An 18,521-nucleotide genomic window follows, 5' to 3' on the forward strand; every position below is an offset into this window, starting at 1 on the left:
AATGAAAATTTCAGAAAAGGTAAGAAACCAAGCAATGGGTTTGAAGTACAGTTATTAACGATTACACACCCATAGAAAGATGTCCAAACATTTCTTTCAACCGAGAAATTGATAATTCAGTGCTGGAAATGAATTACCCCTCACCCTGAAGTCCAATATGTTAGAGTGAAAGATCAAACAATCATACTATTCCACTCAGTCATTTTGCAAGAAATCAAATGATAAAAAGACTTGTAAAGGATTTATCTTATCTAATTGAATAAATAAGTTAATAATAAAATCTAACTGAATCAGAGAAATGGACAGAGACACCCCTGGTATTTTACCTCATGTAATTCCAAACTAATTTTAGATCACCTGAAATAACTGAGAGGCTGCTTTTAAATGCTGCAAAATCTCTGAAACAGACAAAAGGGGGAAGAGAAGCATCATGGATTACATTGCCAGATGTGTGACGGACTGTGGCTTTACCAGAATTTAACTTAATAGCTCACTGTCTCCACACAATTAATGTCGGAAACAACGCAGAAGAACCACAGGATCATTTAAGACTGGAAAATACCTCTAAAGACCTCCAGTCCAGCCATTCACCACTACTGCCCACTGAACCATGTCCCTAAACACTACCTTTAACTTCTTTCCAAGAAGAAAGAGAGAAAATCAGTAAAAAATGACAGTTGCTGAAATTCAAACCAAAATGGAGAGAAGGCTGAAATCTCTCACTAACAGAAAACAGTAAGAGCATATCACAGGATGAAAACATACCCTTTATCTTTGGCATGCACGTCTGCCCCATGGTGCAACAGATACTCCACCACTGATACGCGGTTATATCCTGCAGCAAAGTGCAGTGGTGTTGAATGACGGCCTTCCAAATCTCTACAGTTCACATTCTGAGGGCTGCAAAGTTGCTGTGAAAGGAAATCAACACCAATTAAAAGACTGGGAAAAAAAAACAAAAAAACCCACCCACATCTGATTCCAACAAAGACATGGCTGTGTGAAGGACTCAGAGAATGAACAACCACAAATGCAGAGAAACACCACAGCACATCCTAATGTCCAGCTTTCTAGAAAAAATATTAAGAAATTCTCTTTCATGTTTTTTATGACTTACGATCCACTGGGCACTACTTCCACAAACCTTATGTGTAATGACTTCCATGAGGATTGCACAGCAATAAAGTGAAAAATTAACACAATATGCTCAAATTTACCTTCACAGTTTCCAAGTCTCCAGCTTTGGATGCTTCTAATAACCGGTAATCCACATCAGATGTACGCACAGGTGTACTTTCTACATGCAGAAAAATATGTTTTAGGATTATTAAATATATTATCTAGTGCTCAATATTTTTCAAACTAGGAAAACACGTCTTCTAATGCTTGTAAAAATGCCACTGGAGTTGTGATGTTCAAATACAAAGAGCCCTAATGGCTGAGTAAGGAAGCTTAGTTTCAGAGTGAATCAATCAAATTTGGTCTCTAGAGCCAACATCACTCTTCTATTTCTGACATTTCAAGGCTTTGCTAATTCTGCATAAGGTAGGAATGACATTTCTATATTCAAGAGATCTGTGTGTTCACTGAGCTGGATTCTAACTTGTGCTGAAGTTCAAAAGCAAACTCAATGAGGCCCAAGTGCACAATTAAGGAGTTAAACGTGCTCATTTTGGTATGAGTTACAACCTAAGGCTGTGTGAGGTTTCAGTTCTCACCTTAAAGTTATTTATTTTAACCTACTTCCCCCAAAAGCACTGCCACCTCAGCATCCAGAAGCTGAGTTGAGATAAATGAAACTAATTACTACACTGGATCCAAAGCTTCACTCCTTAGCAACACTTTAATCTTCCTTCTGAACTCCTATCATTGTCTTCACAAGACAGTCAAGATCAGAAACAATCTAATTACTGGAGGAAAGAGAAATTTGAATTCCATCAGTGTACCAAAGGACTGCATGGAGCAAAGAAACAAATCCCACTCATTACAAGAAGCAAAACAAGTAGAATTTTCTAATAATCACTTGGAAAAAGAAAAAGGTCACTCAATGAGCTTTCTTACAGCTCTAACTCAATTTTACAAGAATGAATACACTGTAATATTTTATAAATAATTTAAGCATTTGCTTGCTAGCTTTGAATAACATAGAAAATGTCAACAACACTACATTACTGGTGCCAAAAACTTTTAATATGCTTCTTTAAGCTTTTGAATATTTTAGTAATGAGCGGCTTTATGTTTATAAGAGAAAGGCTGCAATCCTTCCAATGAAAAGATGTACAATATAAAATCTGAAATGAGGTTTCATAGAGTAGATATTGTGAAAATGAGTTTGTAATCAAAACTGAAGTGATGATTTCCCAAATACCTCCAAGTTTACAACTAAAAAATCATCACAGGATGTGTTTACTTTTTTTTAAATCTCTATCATTCTTCTTTTTCTGTACACACACACACTCATGCACATTTTAAACAGGTAACACTATCCAAATAAACTACATCTCAGTAGTAGATGGGTACACTTTAAAGTGATGAAGGAATTGAAGCTCCTAGGTACAGCAGATTTTCTCATCAACCTGCCTTCCTTAGGCTGAACGCATATCCCACTGAAAGGTAATTGCTCTTTAGTAGCTACTGATACAATTATTCTTCCTACTCTAAAACATCAAAAAAACGAAATGGTAAAACAATGCATATGCTCAAAACACATTGTTATTTAAGCAGTATCCAAAGCACTTTTACAATAAAATCCTTCCCTGTTGGACAAGCAATAGATTGAAATGGTTTATTAACTATCAATATTTTTCCATTTGTGCACTCAATCTCAGATGAGTTACAGCAGTGCTTTTTTCAATTCTTGTTTTGCATGGACTGTCTGTATTGAGCAGATACAGGTTTTCATTTCCTAAAGAAATGTCATGCAGAACATACTGCAGATGTGTGTGCAGATGGCAGAAGGGAGGAATGAGCAAACTCCAGTCTCTTGCACTGGAAAAGAAATAAGATTCACAGCTATAGAAGAAAGGGAGAAGCCAAAGTTCAAATACACAAGTTTTTATTTTTACCTACCACTCAGAATCTGTTGCACTGCTTCATTTCCTATCTGTGCTGCTGTGAATCCTTGTAAAGAGATGATGGAGGGATCAGAGCCATAATTCAGCAGCAGTCGGCAGGTTTGCAAGTGACCTGCTAAAGCAGCCCTGTGCAATGCTGTCTGACCAAGTGTGTCCAGTGCGTTCATCTGAAAAATCAGCAGCAATGTAATACATAACATTCTTAGAATTAAAAGCCTGCACCTGTCCCTGCCCTTAATAGGAAGAGCAATATAAAGACTCTCCTGGCATACAAGTTTATCTATCAGTCCCTGTATGTGGCAACTAAACAAAACCAAATGATAAAATACGTAAACATTCCAGTGTAAAGATCATTTACTGCAAATGCTTTCTTGTCTTTTAAAAAAGATAGGTTATTTGTATGCATGGTTATCATAAAACAGATCCCCAAAACCATACTTGAAATAATGATAAAGTTTAAAAAAGCCAAACACTCATACAGGAAAAGAAAGAAGTAAATAATTAAACGTTTCAAATAAATTACCATATGTCATCTTCTGAAGAGGAATTAACATGACTCACAATCAAGAATTAAAGCAAAGATGTCACATTAAGAACTCTATGGGAGGAGATGGAAGGGAAGAAGCCGGATACAAAGTCCTCATTTCAGGTAATTTTACAGAAATATGAACTTAAAGTGGATATAAATCTATTCAACACAAGACTGCATAAGTACGCAAAAATCAAGCAAAATGATAAAAAGGTATTGCTTTCAAAGAGTGTGATATAATGGAAACCTATCTGTCTGCAAAGATCTAACAGAGAATCTGAATCACTGAAGTATCGCCATGGGCTCACTATCAGAGAAAGGAAGACAATAATAAAGAGCTCTAAAAAGAGGGAAAAAAACTACAGAAAATAAGCTTTCAAGGAGATACTTTGTACCTAGCAACCATTCATGACAAACTTGAATGCAGATGTCCAACAGGTTTTGGTTTTTTTTTAATCACTATGAAATACATAACTATTCTGTACTCTCTACAACTAATTCAGAACCTGTTATTTATTTCAAAGCCTACGGATCGTAGGCTGTGAACTGCATGGATAATCTCTGTTACTGTAAAAACCAGCCTTTTTACTTTACTAAAATCTCTGTGGTGGCAGCAAAGGTTTTGCTAGGTTGTCCCACCAAAAACACATCCTTCAAATCCTACCACATTTCTTACCATGAAAACCAGTGAAAAAATACTTCGTTTAAGACTAAAATTTGATTTGGAGTAAAGTAACAACACAGCAAATATCCATTAATTGTGAGGGTTAAAAAATATACAAGTATCTGCAATACATCAACATCAACACAACAGAAAGAACAACATAAGACAGACGGTTTTGACATTGTTTGAAAGCCTTTTACATCTCCTAACAATTCTACAGGCTGGTAAAAGCAGGAATTTCTCAGATCACAAACCTCTCTCACAGAAAGACGTACAGGAGAACAGTTCTGCTTTCTTCTAACCATGCTCAGCTGATGACTCTCTCATGGGATTATCCTAAAAGTTTTGTTTCAAATAAAATTTTACTGCCTTCATAAATATTAACTAGATGCTGAATGTCCCAAATCCATAATATTGTTCAGGTGATGACCCTCATCTGTTTCACGACATCAGATACGTTTCACTACAGATAAGACCACAGACAGGAGCACAAGCGTCAAGCTATGTACAGTTAGTAGCAAAGACAGAATTAAGTGAGGCTTGTGGATTCTAGAAGTAGATGGTAGCACTGTGCTATCCAGGAAAGACAACCATAGTTAACATTTTCTGTAACACTGGATTCTTGTATTTAATATTCCTGTACAGAACAAATTGTGGAAGAACAGCAGCAAGGCATCCACAGCGCACAAACTGATAGCAACCGTGACCTGGAAAAAATGCTAATATTCACTTGAAAGGAACACTGGCAAAGTCATCAGATCCACCATATCACATGTCGCATACAGGTCTCCTTTCACCTTCAAATAACTATCTTTGTCAGCAATCAACTCTTGTGGCAGAAGAACTGCAGCCATCTGAAGACACGCATGCTCACTTCTGGGGCAGGAATGGCTGCAGCTGACCAACAGGAATGAATATACCAAATGAAACTATTATTTCAGGAAAAGAGAATTAGACTTAGCAGGGCAATTTCATGGGGATTATGTTCACTGTGAAACAGGGCTGCTCTCACCAACCATCCAGCATCCAATATAAGTGATTTGCTGATCACAAATTTACTGAGATTTACTGAGAATAACATAGGAAGCATATAACACAATAGCAGCAAAGAATTAGTTTCAAGGGTAATAACTACACTTCATCAAGATCACTCAGTCTCTAGTGAATCAACTGAAACTCAAAGAAAGATTAATTCTGAAAAACTTCTGAAAGATGCTAGAAAACAAACTAAATAAAGTCAATACTTTATCTAATAACTTACTTCAACACAGGCTCACAAATTACATTGTTAAGCATCACTCAAGAGCTAAATGGGATGCCACAACAATCAAGAAAGGCAGAAGGAAGCAAGTGCTTAACTATGACTAGCATTAGTCTACCACATTCAGCATTAGCAAATTCCTGCATTTGACATTTTCAAGTTGCCAAGAGAAGGCAACAAAAGTCAATCATATGAGCACATTTATTACAACTGAATAACGAGATTCATTAAAGATGAGTTAGACAAACTCCTAAATCCTGTATTAGGTTATTTGGAGAAAAGACTTAGTTTTCATATGGGATTCTTGAACACGCTGTACTGATTTAAGATAAACATAGTTCAAGACTGATATGAGAAGCACAAGACTTTCAGAATAAAAGGCAACCTAACATTGAATTTAACAGATATAATCCTCCCTCTTGCCTTCTCCCATAATAAATATTTGGACACATTTACCTTTGCTCCATGCTTATGCAGAACTTCCATGACATCATTATGAGCTTTCTCAGCCGCAACATGCAAAGGTGTCATGAAACTAGATGAAGAAAGAGGTATTATTTTTACATTCCTATGACAGAGTCTTTTGAAAAAGTAAAAATTGCAGAAACATACTCTTTGTTTTTCTCATTAACGTTGGCTCCTTTCCTGAGCAATAGTTCTGTAACTTGCTTCCGCTTGGGATGCACAGCGGCCACAGCACAGTGCTACAAAGAAGTAAATAGAAAGCACCATTTCAGCAACACAGATGGCAGAAAGATTTGAGATCCTTGATTTCATGTCTTAATTATTCTGCTAAACATCTGACTACACAGTTCACTAACAAAATTTGTGATATCTCTGAGCACATAACATTTTCTTCTGCTATGAGAAAGCTACATGTTTCCTGTGGTACTTTTCAAGTCTAGCAAAACACAACTGATCAACAACAGAACAGTCTAATGGGAAAAAAGGCAGAAGAAAGTGAAAACAGGTAAGCATTGGTCAGAAGGTTTCTATGATCAAACAGGAAAAAAGAAAAATGTCATAACAATCATATAGGATTATTTCTATAAGTGCAATTTATTTTTAATATTTTGATGACAAATCCCCAATCTCAGATGATGAATAAATGTTCATAATGTAGAAATAATATCTCAACTAGTACCACCACCACATTTATCACAAAATAAATGGATCGTCCCTGTAATCTTACCAGAGCAGTCTCATGTGACTGTGGCTGCTTAAAATTGATGATCTCCAAAGCAAGTGTTTTTTTCACTTTGGCTAAATCTGCCTCTCTGGCTGCTTGCAGTAATGAATGTCCTTTGAATTCATCTGTTGGAGAAAGCAACACATTTAATATTCAGCACATCATCTTTATAGGCATTACTTGAAAAAGGCAGCTAGAACATATTAGGAGGCAGCAAGAGTAGTTCTGTATGTCTTTGTATGGTGGCTGTCCTGGAATACGGAACATGAAACAGAATGTGGTTTACCAAAATCAAACTGATGTTCTAAAGAAGAGCAGAGATTCCCTGAGTAACATGCTTATCATTTTTCTCCCTCTTTTTCTTCAACTATTAGATATTAAAGGCATACATAGATAATTCAGTGGTCATGTGTTCAAGTGAGCATACAGCTCCCACATGCTCTGCAGAAAGAAAGCCTTGTAGCTGCTTTTTCAAAACTTCATTGTATTTATAGCTAGAAATATTCAAGGTAAAGCCTTAAAGTATCACTTAAATATTACCCTTCAACTACTTGTCTTAAAGAAAGCTACACTAGCCAAGCATTTGCCAAAGATTTTGAGCATAGTTATATCTTTTTAAGTGCACAAAGGTAGTTTTATTTTTTAGGTCACAACCTTTTCAGCTCACCAACAAGGCTTGTTTAAGATGAAAATTATTTTGAGAAGGACGAAAAGCATTTCTCTTAATATATACAAATAGGAGGCAGGCTAACAACAAGGTCTGAACCTGAGAACAAGAAACAAAAAGCTTAGTCATCTCAGTATAAATATCAGTTTTGCTTATTTGTTTCTTTTCATAAGCAGGCTTGAAACACCAAACTTGCTAAGCAGGGCTTTTTTACCCCAGTCCTCTTGACATCCAGTGCATTTGTGGTTAAAAAAGTTTTCATTTCAAATAGAACTCAAATTTATTTTTAAAGACAGTATTACACAAAGCACAACTAAAAAGTAATCCTGAAATAATGAATATATTATTCATGAAATATGAAGCCAAAGAATTCAAGAATATACTAAACATGCTATTTTGGGTATGCAAAGATAGCATATTCCATCAGAAAGATGCCAAATTTGCCATAAAGTTCAGATTTTTGTACACATTTCAGTGGTTACTGATGGATACAAAATCTTTCCCCAGCCCCCTCTACTATCTATAAGCACAAAAATAGAACAGAGTTTAAGCAGATTTACATTTTTGCTTGTTATTTTAAACAACTGGTAAATCAACCTGCTTCAAAGTCAGAAGTATCACCTCCCAAGCCAGCCCAGAACAGAGAGGTCAGAAGTAGCTGAAATATATTAACCTCTTTTCTCCTATAAGAAAGCACATGATCTCATTTCTGCATTACCACCTTCACAGGCAAAGAACAGTGACAGACAGCAACCTGACTAGCTGTGACTTTGAGTTGTGCAGAATCACACTCTTAGCATATCAGGGGGCTTCTGCTATTTTCAAAAGGTGCCAGAAAATCAAAAGCTTACAAGTGAAGCAGCACATAACTGAGTTCAGAATGTACTTCTCAAGAAGGTCTTTGCTGTAATTTCATCATGTCTTGTTTCCATACTTGTCTCAGTCTCACAGTTTATAATGACGAGAAGACAAATCGCCAAAAGAGGGCAAATGAAAGCAGACAAATTCAAATTAAAACTGAAGCATATTATGCAAACAGCACAAGGATTGCAAAGGCTACAGAAGAAGGTGCTGGAATTTCTCCCTCATCAAGCCTGCGCTGCAAAGCTATAAAGTAAGTTACTTTAAGTGTTCATAGATCCAATATAGATGTCCCTATGTGGCTTGATGAGACTCTAAGCATAAAAATCACCAATGGGCACTGATCCGGCAGTATCTTCTTAGACATTAAAAATGTGGAAAAAAACCCCACCAGACATTAAAAAAACATGGCATATCAGAGGTATCTACTTCAAAGCAATAAGCACATCTACCATATATTTGCTACTTTGCATCTCAGTGATTTATGAGGCAGTTGCTTTGAAAGGAAAGCACCCCTTCATACCCACCAATAACTGTTTCAAATCTGAACATACTTACAGGTCAGCCTCTCCCTCAGCTCAGGTGTTGGAGCCATATCAACTGCGCTCTTTCCATGGCAGTTGACTAATGTGGGATCTGCACCGTGACTCAGCAAGAGGGAACAGACTTCTACACGGTTCTTGGAAGCTGCCTCGTGCAAGGGAGTAAACTGCCAGAGGTCCATTGCATTAACACATGCACCATGCTAGCACAGGAAAGAAAGCCTTTTGTTAGTAGCAAGTAATTTCCAACTATTAAAAGTGCACATATTTTCATTATAAAAACTAGTTCCATTCTTTCACAAGTGAACACACACAAAAATGAATTATAGAAATTGATGCATATAAAAGCATGATGAATCCTCAAAAAAAAAAGGCATTTTTGTATTACTTTTGGTTTTTTAAAGAACTGCAGATTCTTTAAAAATAAAACATATTACTTAAACTAAGTAAATACATCAGGTAGGGGAAAACCACAGATGTGAATTTGTATAGTTTCAGAACTATGGGATGCCTGAAACCCAATAAAGACAAGATCTTCCTTTTCAACTATGGTGTGAACAGTTCAAACACGACTAAATTCACAATAATCACTTTCTGTCCTCCTGCTTACCTTAAGTAATAGCTCCGTCACTTCATAGTGTCCATATGAACATGCGTTATGAAGAGGCACAAGACCACTGCATGAAAGAAGGCAAATGACAAATTGATTCAAGTGGCATTCGTGAAGAAAGTACCATTTCATTCTTAGTGAGAGATGAACTGAATTAAATTAAACCTAAACATTAAGATATTTAAAAATTAAGGTTGACAAACCACCAGAAATATCTAAAGTTCCCAAACAACACATTATTTAAGAGTGGCATTAAAGCTATTTTTCTTTTTACTTGCTGGCCACAGATGATAATCTACCAATAAGATTAGTATTAATTACCTTCACAATTATCTTTTATGAAGCCAATAAGGGGAGGGGGGAAACGTCCCATTCCACATTAAATTTGCTTAGGAGAAGTCAATGTTCTGTTCTTGCCTAAACATGCATTCCTGTTTATATAAAATGCTGTTTGAAAGGCAGAACTCATCAGATAATGCTAATGTAACTCCTGGGAATATTATGACAATGTACAGATATCCACACGAAGCAGATTGAAATCACTGCTCCAGACTGTGGAATTATTTCATTTTACTGCATTTTTCACAGTTTTATCTATTTTAACTTTGCAAGAGACTTATAAGAGGGTCCACGTGTTTTCTGTACAGCTATACTATTGGAAGCCATACTTAAAAATAACAGTAGTGAAATAAATGAAAGGGATCTAGTTACAAGCACAAGATAGGTAATAAAAAAAGTAATGCACTGAAAGGAAGATGCAAAGAGGACAGTTACTACAGAGAATCAAAAGAGTTTAATTCAAGCCAAGCAAGCTAAGCTAGTTATGGCTCAACAAATCAGAATGCATAATACACTGAAAACAGCAATTAAGCCTTCACCATATATGAAAAACAGTGGGTGCTTTCCAGAATTGCAAAGTTAGCAAAAAGAGTATTGGGAAAGCAAGGACCAGACTAGCTTGCTAATAACATACAAACTATGTGTATTAATATGAAACAACCAAACAACAACAAACAAACAAAACAACAACCCCTCCCCAAACATTGTAATTGTGTGGTGCCACTAAACAGCTCACTGGGCTGTTAATCATATCTTAGTATATTTAACTTGTTTAAAGGTACGTGCAACTGTTCTTTCCCTTTCTTATCCTCTGCTCAAGCTCAATTTAATTACTTTTCACATGATAATTTCCAAGTAGATCATTCCAGCCTCATTAAAACATCTATGTGGGAATGTTCTACACAGCTGCAATTAAATTTCTGAAAGTTAGGAAATACCCAAACTTGCTTAAAAATTTCTGGATCTACCAATGGGTTTTACATGCATCTTTATTGTGTTTTTGTGGCATACATAATGTGTCCTGATGCATTTCAAGATAACTTTAATCAAAGCCACTAAGGCTAAATGCACAGATAAAGTGCGAAAATAATTAACCTTCAAGAGCTTAAACATACTTAAGACTACTTTGGGGAGTTAATTTAAAATCTTCTTTAACATTAGGCTGGCTCAAGCCTGCTGTTAGCTAAAGAGTAGACCCATTAACACACCACTATTAACCTCAAATATGAAACATATGTCTTTAACCTGAAGCCTGATTTCTGCTGTTAGGACTAAACTTTCTCAGTCCTATCTGACCACTGTGAGAATTCACCTCATATTTCAGAATCACACAGCTAACAATGAACAATATGTAGCTCCAGATTTCTGACTGCTGCATATTTTTTCTTGCAATTTACTTCATTAGAATCCTTGCTGCAAAGAGGGAAGCTTAGCCTCTAGTACATCTAGCTTTTTGCTTGCAGTGTTAATCAAGGTAGATCTCTAAGGACCTGTAGTTCTGAGCCTATGAGTATCACTGGTGTTATTTGGAATTACATCTGCATATAAATGCAATAAAATAACTAGATTATAGAGGAAATTTTCAATGCTTCCCCTCACCCTCACCCCCACCCCCTCCACTGAGCTCATGCATCCCCTCCTTACTACCTTTGCCAAAATTATGGTGTCAGTTCATGCTACCAAAGCAAAGTCTTTGCACAGATGCAAGGAAAACTGACTGGAAAATATTAAAGGTGTGATAGGAAACTTAAAACAAGGGCAGACAAAGTTATTCTGTTATTGGGGCATAAAAAAAGATTATTTATCATGAAACACATACTTTTAAGGCAACTATTTGAGATTACGTTGCAACATTAAGCAGAGAAATAACTTATCTTGGTTAAAAGCAAACCATTGCTGCAAATGGATTATAAATCAAGTCACTTTACATACCCTTTGTCCTTTGCATGAACATCTGCACCATGCTGAAGCAGAAGTTGGACTATTCGTACTCTGTTATAGCCTGCTGCTAGGTGCAAAGGAGTGGACTGTAAAATAAGACAAAACAAGATGAAGAATGGGAGCCGCAGATTTCTGTGCTTTAATTCCTAATATTTAAGCATTCTATTTCCCTTACACATTGGATCAGGCTGAGTTACACTTTCCTTCTGTCATTGTCCAAGTCAACAAATACATAACACATGCATGCCCTGCCTGTTGCCAAAGCAAATTCATGTTCCTGGATGTGGGGAAGAATCTATAGCTCTCTTATCTTAAATAATGGTCCAATGTCTTCACTGTCATTCATTCATAAATGCCATAATTAAGTTGGCGTTTTTTAAAGCTTCATGAGCAAATCTATGAAGTTTAAACTACATATTCACAGATTCCAAAACTGCTTGTACATAGTCTTCCTGCAGTAAGCACACACATAAGAATCAGACTGCAGAACAAAATTATCCCATTGTAGGACTGTTTATATTCAGCTCTGCACCAAACAAGTTGCAGCACCTTTTCTGCAGAATACATATATATTCAGTATTAATGCATCTTAGAGCATAATAACAGAATAATAGAATAATAGTAAGATCCTTCACTGTAGCTAATTACTAATAATTGAAAATGAAAGCTTTTTAATAATAATAATTAGTGTTCTATTATTTTAAGTTTTCATTGTGAAACAACTTTTGTGTGCAGACTCACTCTTAGGGAACTAATTACTTGCATGACTGGGTGACGCTGTTGCTGTTTACTCCTTCCCAAGGCTGAGGAGCAGACTAGTTTAAAGGGATTTTTCTTACTATTTATTTTGCAGTACACAATAAAACAATGTATTCCTATTCGATTAAAACCCTGTGCTTAAATCAGCCTGAACACACAAAGATATATCTCACATTATTAAGCCATGTATAGATTTACTGTAGGTACTAAAACATCATTATATAGTATTACAGGTGAGATATCACATTCTCACTGTTACAGAGATTAAAACAAATCCAGACAAATGGTCTCATCTGTGGGAAGCAGCAGCAAGCACTATATATTCATAAATGAAAGAGATTTCCAGGAATTAACATGTATTTTGCACGACCATACTTCGGAGTAGTCTGAATGTTTTACCTTGCTAGTTTGCTCCAGAAAGAGCATTTAGTTGGACACGTACCAAATGTCCTGTATGCCAGAGTGATGACACAGCTTGTACTGTCAGCAATGACATCACAAGGTGTCTCTAAGAAACACTTTGAGATAACTCAATCTGAGAAAGCAGCTATGCAAACTTCTATAATACCTTCAGAATTATTTGTGCTATCTGCTACACACGCTCAAAATAAGCATCTCTAACACTCCTGACCTGGAGATCCTTAAAGTGTCTCCACAGTACCAAAAGCCACCACCAAAACCATCAAGTCTGTAACTGTTTGGCTTTCCAAGTCATTAGGATCTGTTACTCTGTTCCAGAAAGGTTCTACTACTGAATTAACAGTATAGAAGGTTTTAAATTCTTTCACAGTGCTAAAAATCTGCATGCTAATAACAGGAATGAAGTACCTAAAACAATGTCATGCTACATAAACTAGCCAACATTCTGGGCTCACTAGTCTTCCCTACCTCCCATCCCAAAGGTAAGTTATGTTAATAAAGATAGTGCTGTTCAAAATCAAGGCACTGTTTCTATAGTGCTAGAAATGCAGAATCACAGAATCGTTTGGGTTAGAAGGGACCTTTAAATGTCATCTGGTTCAACTCCACTGCAGTGAGCAGGGACACCTACAGCTACATCAGGGTGCTCGGAGCTCCATCCAGCCTGATCTTGAGTTTGTGCATCCACCACCACAACCTGTGCCACAGCTTCACCACTCTTCTGCAGAAAAACTTCTTCCTTAGATCTTAATCTCTTCTCTTGTAGTTTGAAACCACTTCCCCTTGTCCTACCAGAACAGGTCCGGCTAGAGTCTGACCCCTTCTTTCTCATAGCCCCTCTTAGGTCTTTTTTCATGACTTTTCTTCATGCTGAACAGCTCCAGCTCTCTCTACCTGTCCTCATAGAGCAAGTGTTCTATCCCTGAGATCGTTTTTGTGGCCCTCCTCTGGACGTGCTCCATCAGGTCTATGTCTCTTTTGTATTGAAGCTGCAGTACTTCAGGTGAGGTCTCACCAGCACAGAGCAGAAGGGCAGGATCACCTCCCTTGCCTGTCGGCCAGTCTTCTTTTGAAGTGGCCCAGGATAGAGTTGCTTTTCTGTGTTGCAAGGGCACATTGCTGGCTAGTAGAAACTAATAATCACAAACAACAGTGCTATATACTTACTGCACCTGCCTGCTATATCAACACAATCATTTAATACTAAAAGGTGTCAATTAACCCTTCCTCTCACATCTTGCAATACGCAGCAAGAGACTTAATAATAAGAATCCCCAGAGGGCATTTACCTTTTAAGAATCACATTCACAATTACCAAGCCAGTCACATTCTCATACATTCTAGCATAATTAAAAAGAGTACAACTCCACTTTTATTAAGCAAAGTAGAGTCTCATGTAATAAGCTCACATTATTTTAAAGTTTTATGGCATCTGTAATTGAGTCAAAGCAGGTACTGTGCATTTCAAGTAAGATCCCTGTACACAAGATAGCAATCACTGTCAGCTTGCATTCATGCAATTTACACTCAAGCAATTTTCTGCCTGCGGTCTTTTTGAAAATGTATTGCCTGGGAATATGAGAAAAGCAATTTTAGATTTAAACAATGTATGTACAACAGCCTGATATTATTCCCATTGAGCCTTAAATGCTTTTCACACTGCTTTCTTACCAACAGCTGGTTTGATGGGCTGCTCAAAGTCAGCAGCCTTTTGTCTTGCTGTCCCCTGCCCACCTGTATCAAATCAAAGGAGGCACCAAGGAATTGCCACATCAGCAGGTTGCTGAGCTGCTACCTTCACTAAAATCAGAAAATCAGTTTCAACAAACAGTCCGCACACAATGCGGTAATGCTGGCTTCAAGCGCCACCAGCTTTCCTGCCGATCTTGCTCAAGAATTTTCAGTAGCTTTCAGATGGTAACATGCCCCCCAGCCTCAGAACAAAGCTGCATTTTCAGGTTCAGAGTGATTTTGGATATCCCACTTTAAACTGAAGGACCTTATGAAATGATGTTACATCACACATGATCAATAACAGCTACAGAGCTGTTTTAAGAACTAGTCATGCTTGTTCTTGCCTGCTCTTGCTCTCTGCCAGCAGAATCTCTATATTACACTATCCAATAATAATCTTAACGAGTATGATTCCCTCATTCACAAGCTGTCAACCCAAACACTACAAAAATCAACAAGAATCTTCTTATCACACACATCTTGCCCTACATCTAATTTACAACTTCAAGACTCAGTGATTTAAAATTATCATCACTTAAATTTCATCTACGAGAAAGGTTTTTTCCGCAAGGTAGAGGCAGCACAGTGCATCAGAAGTCCCCATTGCCAACTCTGGCACTGACATATTAGGGCTACACTCATGTTCCAAAGGTCCCCAAATGCACGTGCGCCAGTAAGGTTTGTTCTTAAACAGACAAGTAAGTATGACTTTACACAAGATACCTAAGAACACTTGTTTATTTTGAACTCTTCTGTAATACCCTACTAACAAAAGATGTAAAAAATAAAATAATTAAAGGAAGGGGAAGAGAGATTAAAATAATATTTAACACACACTTTATATCACTCACTATTATCTATCATAATGTTTGCTAAGTTAGAAAACAGGAACGCAGCAAATTCCCATCTAACTTCTGTCAAACAAGACCTTTATTCAAGTCAAACCTCAAGGCCTGTAGAAAGCAGTAGCAATAACATTTTAAGCTTTTTCTAGTTTGTCTTAGAAGCTCCCTCAAAGCAGTGCTTGACCTGCCCTGAATTGAAAGAGCAGCAGAACAGTTTCTAATCACACAAGGTATCTGTTTTGCAGTTTGCATGAAAGATGCCCCAACTCCTGGCAAAATTACTATCTGACTCAGGTAAGCCAAGGAAAAACCTCTGAGGCAAGCAAACAACTCTGCACCGTATTAGAATTTATGAAACATTCTTTCCAGTCAAACAGTGTGCATCTCCTTGATCCTGCTGTCTTATAGACTTCTCAGAAATGAACTGCATCAGTCACAAGTGTGCGTCAGGAACACAGTCCAGATATATAGCCCCAGTTGGTACTTTATCATTCTGATTAATGGGATGAGAAAACAAGCTCCAGCAACAGTGCAATCTAGAAGAGACGTCCCTGAACTTTTCTATGATACAAGTGATCAATTTTCCTTTGCTGCTTAGATATCCCCTTGCACAGCACGTCTTCCATTTTAAATTTATCAGTGTGCCCACTTCACACCTTCATTTTTAGGCTTATAAAACTTCCTTGGAAAAAGAGCTCATCTCAGTTTGTATGCATGGCACTAAGACTGTACTTACCTCATACAAGAGAAAGCTCTTTTGGAAACATACATTTCAAATAACCCAAAATAATTATTTCATATTCATGCTATAATGCTCTTGCACAAGAGATACTGCAGGAAAAGAGTTCTTAACCCCAGCTAGAGACCGATGCTCTTGATGAGCAGAGAAGGAGATGTTCTCCAGTTCAACAGTCACATGGCTTTTAAATTTCAGCCACCCAAACTGTGCAGCTTCCCTTGTCATGTTCTTTAATTTCACATCTTCAAGGACAAACATGTAGACCTTGTTTCCAGGGAGGGCTGTATGTCAGACTGCTGATGAACTAGCTACAGGAATTTCAAATTCCAGACATAAACAAGCACAAAGATGAAGAGTTTAAACCATTTTTCTTACATTAACAGTAACAAATAGAGGAATGCATAAGGAAGTCATTTCTCACTCTGCCGTGTTTCCAGTAGTAATTTTAACTGCTTCACCTTCAGAACACAAATAACAGTACGTTGTTGAACAGAAGAGATTTAGCATAGCAGAATTCAGACACCATGTCAAAGAGTTCACAAGGTGCTTTACAGCAGCTGGCACCAAGAAAATGAACTGAGTGGTTGCCAGTTCAGAATCTGGACATCCCAGAGTATCTTAATTTAGAATTCACTCTTTCTGACTTTACAGGAAATGATCTCTGAAAAAAAGTGATCCACTGTTTTGAGCTGACAAACAACAACAACAACAGATATCTCCAATGTAAAGAAAACCTTCAGAAAAGTATTCAGGTGTTGTACCATCTGGGTAGTGGCACAAAGCATGTATCATGAGTGGCATATTTTCCTGATGTATTCTGAAGTATTAAAATGTGTATGAGATGAGAATTGATAAGAGGCAGAAGATTTATGAGCAGAGCTTTTTCAATTACATAGATTCTGGGGATAGCAGAAAGGAGAAAAGATGACAAGCATTGCCTTGCACAAGGGAAAACACATGGAAGAATAACCATTCCTCTTCCACATAGAGGTTAACAGAAGAAAGAATGAGAAATGGCTGCTTTCACTTCTCTGCTCAAAAACTACCTGCTAGCACAGAAACAGCACCAGCACAGAGGAAGCAAGTAAGTGGAGGCAAGCAAGATATGCCCAGAACCACAAGAGGGTAAAGGGCAAGGGCATCTTTCCTAAGAGGAGAGAAACCACATCAGCATTGCAGCACTACACAGCAGAAGAAAGTTTCATCTGCAGAGAGCCTTACTAAATGTCACAAGCGAAGCACAGTCTACCCTGCCCAGCAAGTTTCTCCGCTGCCACTTAACTTTCAAAATTATGGAGATTATCCTTGAGAGCAGGATGACAAATCCTTACTCCAAGTAGATAGCTTTGGAAGTGACTCTCTTAACAGTAGCTATACAAAAAAGAAAACTCTAGTTTTTGATTACTTCAGAGAAAAGGAAAAAGTCAAACCTCAAAGATCATCACTGCCTACAAGAAAGGTATTAGGACTAAATGAGAGGCCAGGAGAAAATGAGCCAATGTGAGGAAGAAGGCAGCAATCATGTTCTGAATGAACTTTAAAAGCTAAACTCAATCTGACCCATGAGAAAAAGCAGATAAGGCAAAGAGATAAAAGACATCTCAGCTTTCTGAAGGTTAATGAGGAACCTCAGTTCCCTAACACTTCTATACTAAGTTGCTGCCATTACTTTCAGAGAGAATATTCAAAGGCCTGACTTGGAAGCAGAGACAAAAAGGTACTGCTAAATGTCTGGGAGATACACTGGAATCTTTGAATGGGTACCACCACTCTGACTTCTGATCCCACTGCCACAAGTGGTGTGCTAGTGACCCTTGATGCTATCATAAATTAGGAACTAAAAAGCAAAAGCCCTTAATTCTTGAAAGTGCCTCATACTGCACATACGTGAATCCAATGAACATTTGCTGGACCAGTTCAATAGATGCATCAGAAAAGCTAAACAACATTGTTCAGAAACCATCAGTATTCTCAGAAAACTGTGTGGGGTTGTGTTTTTTTTTAGGAGAATCTGTCCCATTTTCATGTTCAAATGTTGTTTAAATTGGGAACAAAAATGTACTACAAAAAAAGAAATCCGGGAGCTTCCACAGTGAATCAGCATTTGCAGTTTTTCCCAGATTCAGAAGCTCAGAATATATCTCTGGCAGCAGCCTGTGACAAACACACAGCAAAACATGGAGACAGGACTTTGAAATGGATTAGCAGAGAAACGTACACTTCTGCAGCAGATGCTGGCAGCTGAGGAAGCAGCAGCTTGCCGAGCTATAGAAGGATGAAACAACCACTCTCTTACTTCCTTCTGAAGGAAATGATCATGTTATTATCACTGATAACACCGAAAAGA

General features: G+C 37.4%; 1 protein-coding gene across 5 annotated transcripts in view; it reads right to left on the reverse strand.

Moving 5' to 3' along the window:
- TNKS (tankyrase) overlaps window positions 1-18,521 on the reverse strand; it is a 101,324-nt gene that overhangs the window by 25,526 nt on the left and 57,277 nt on the right. For 4 of the 5 annotated variants that reach the window (XM_085546804.1, XM_085546808.1, XM_085546807.1 and 1 more), the window contains 10 exons: window positions 11,669-11,763; window positions 9,398-9,464; window positions 8,804-8,990; window positions 6,721-6,842; window positions 6,141-6,232; window positions 5,985-6,063; window positions 3,070-3,241; window positions 1,218-1,297; window positions 766-911; window positions 327-398 (listed from right to left, as the gene is read on the reverse strand). In XM_085546804.1, coding sequence (XP_085402930.1) covers window positions 327-398; window positions 766-911; window positions 1,218-1,297; window positions 3,070-3,241; window positions 5,985-6,063; window positions 6,141-6,232; window positions 6,721-6,842; window positions 8,804-8,990; window positions 9,398-9,464; window positions 11,669-11,763 — 1,112 coding nt within the window. The remainder of the gene's footprint in view (window positions 1-326; window positions 399-765; window positions 912-1,217; window positions 1,298-3,069; window positions 3,242-5,984; window positions 6,064-6,140; window positions 6,233-6,720; window positions 6,843-8,803; window positions 8,991-9,397; window positions 9,465-11,668; window positions 11,764-18,521) is intronic. The other variant, XM_015861652.3, reaches the window with a different exon arrangement.

This window comes from Coturnix japonica, chromosome 4 (assembly GCF_054131305.1).
Source record: "Coturnix japonica strain WE chromosome 4, WE-NBRP24, whole genome shotgun sequence".
Lineage (NCBI taxonomy): Eukaryota > Metazoa > Chordata > Aves > Galliformes > Phasianidae > Coturnix > Coturnix japonica.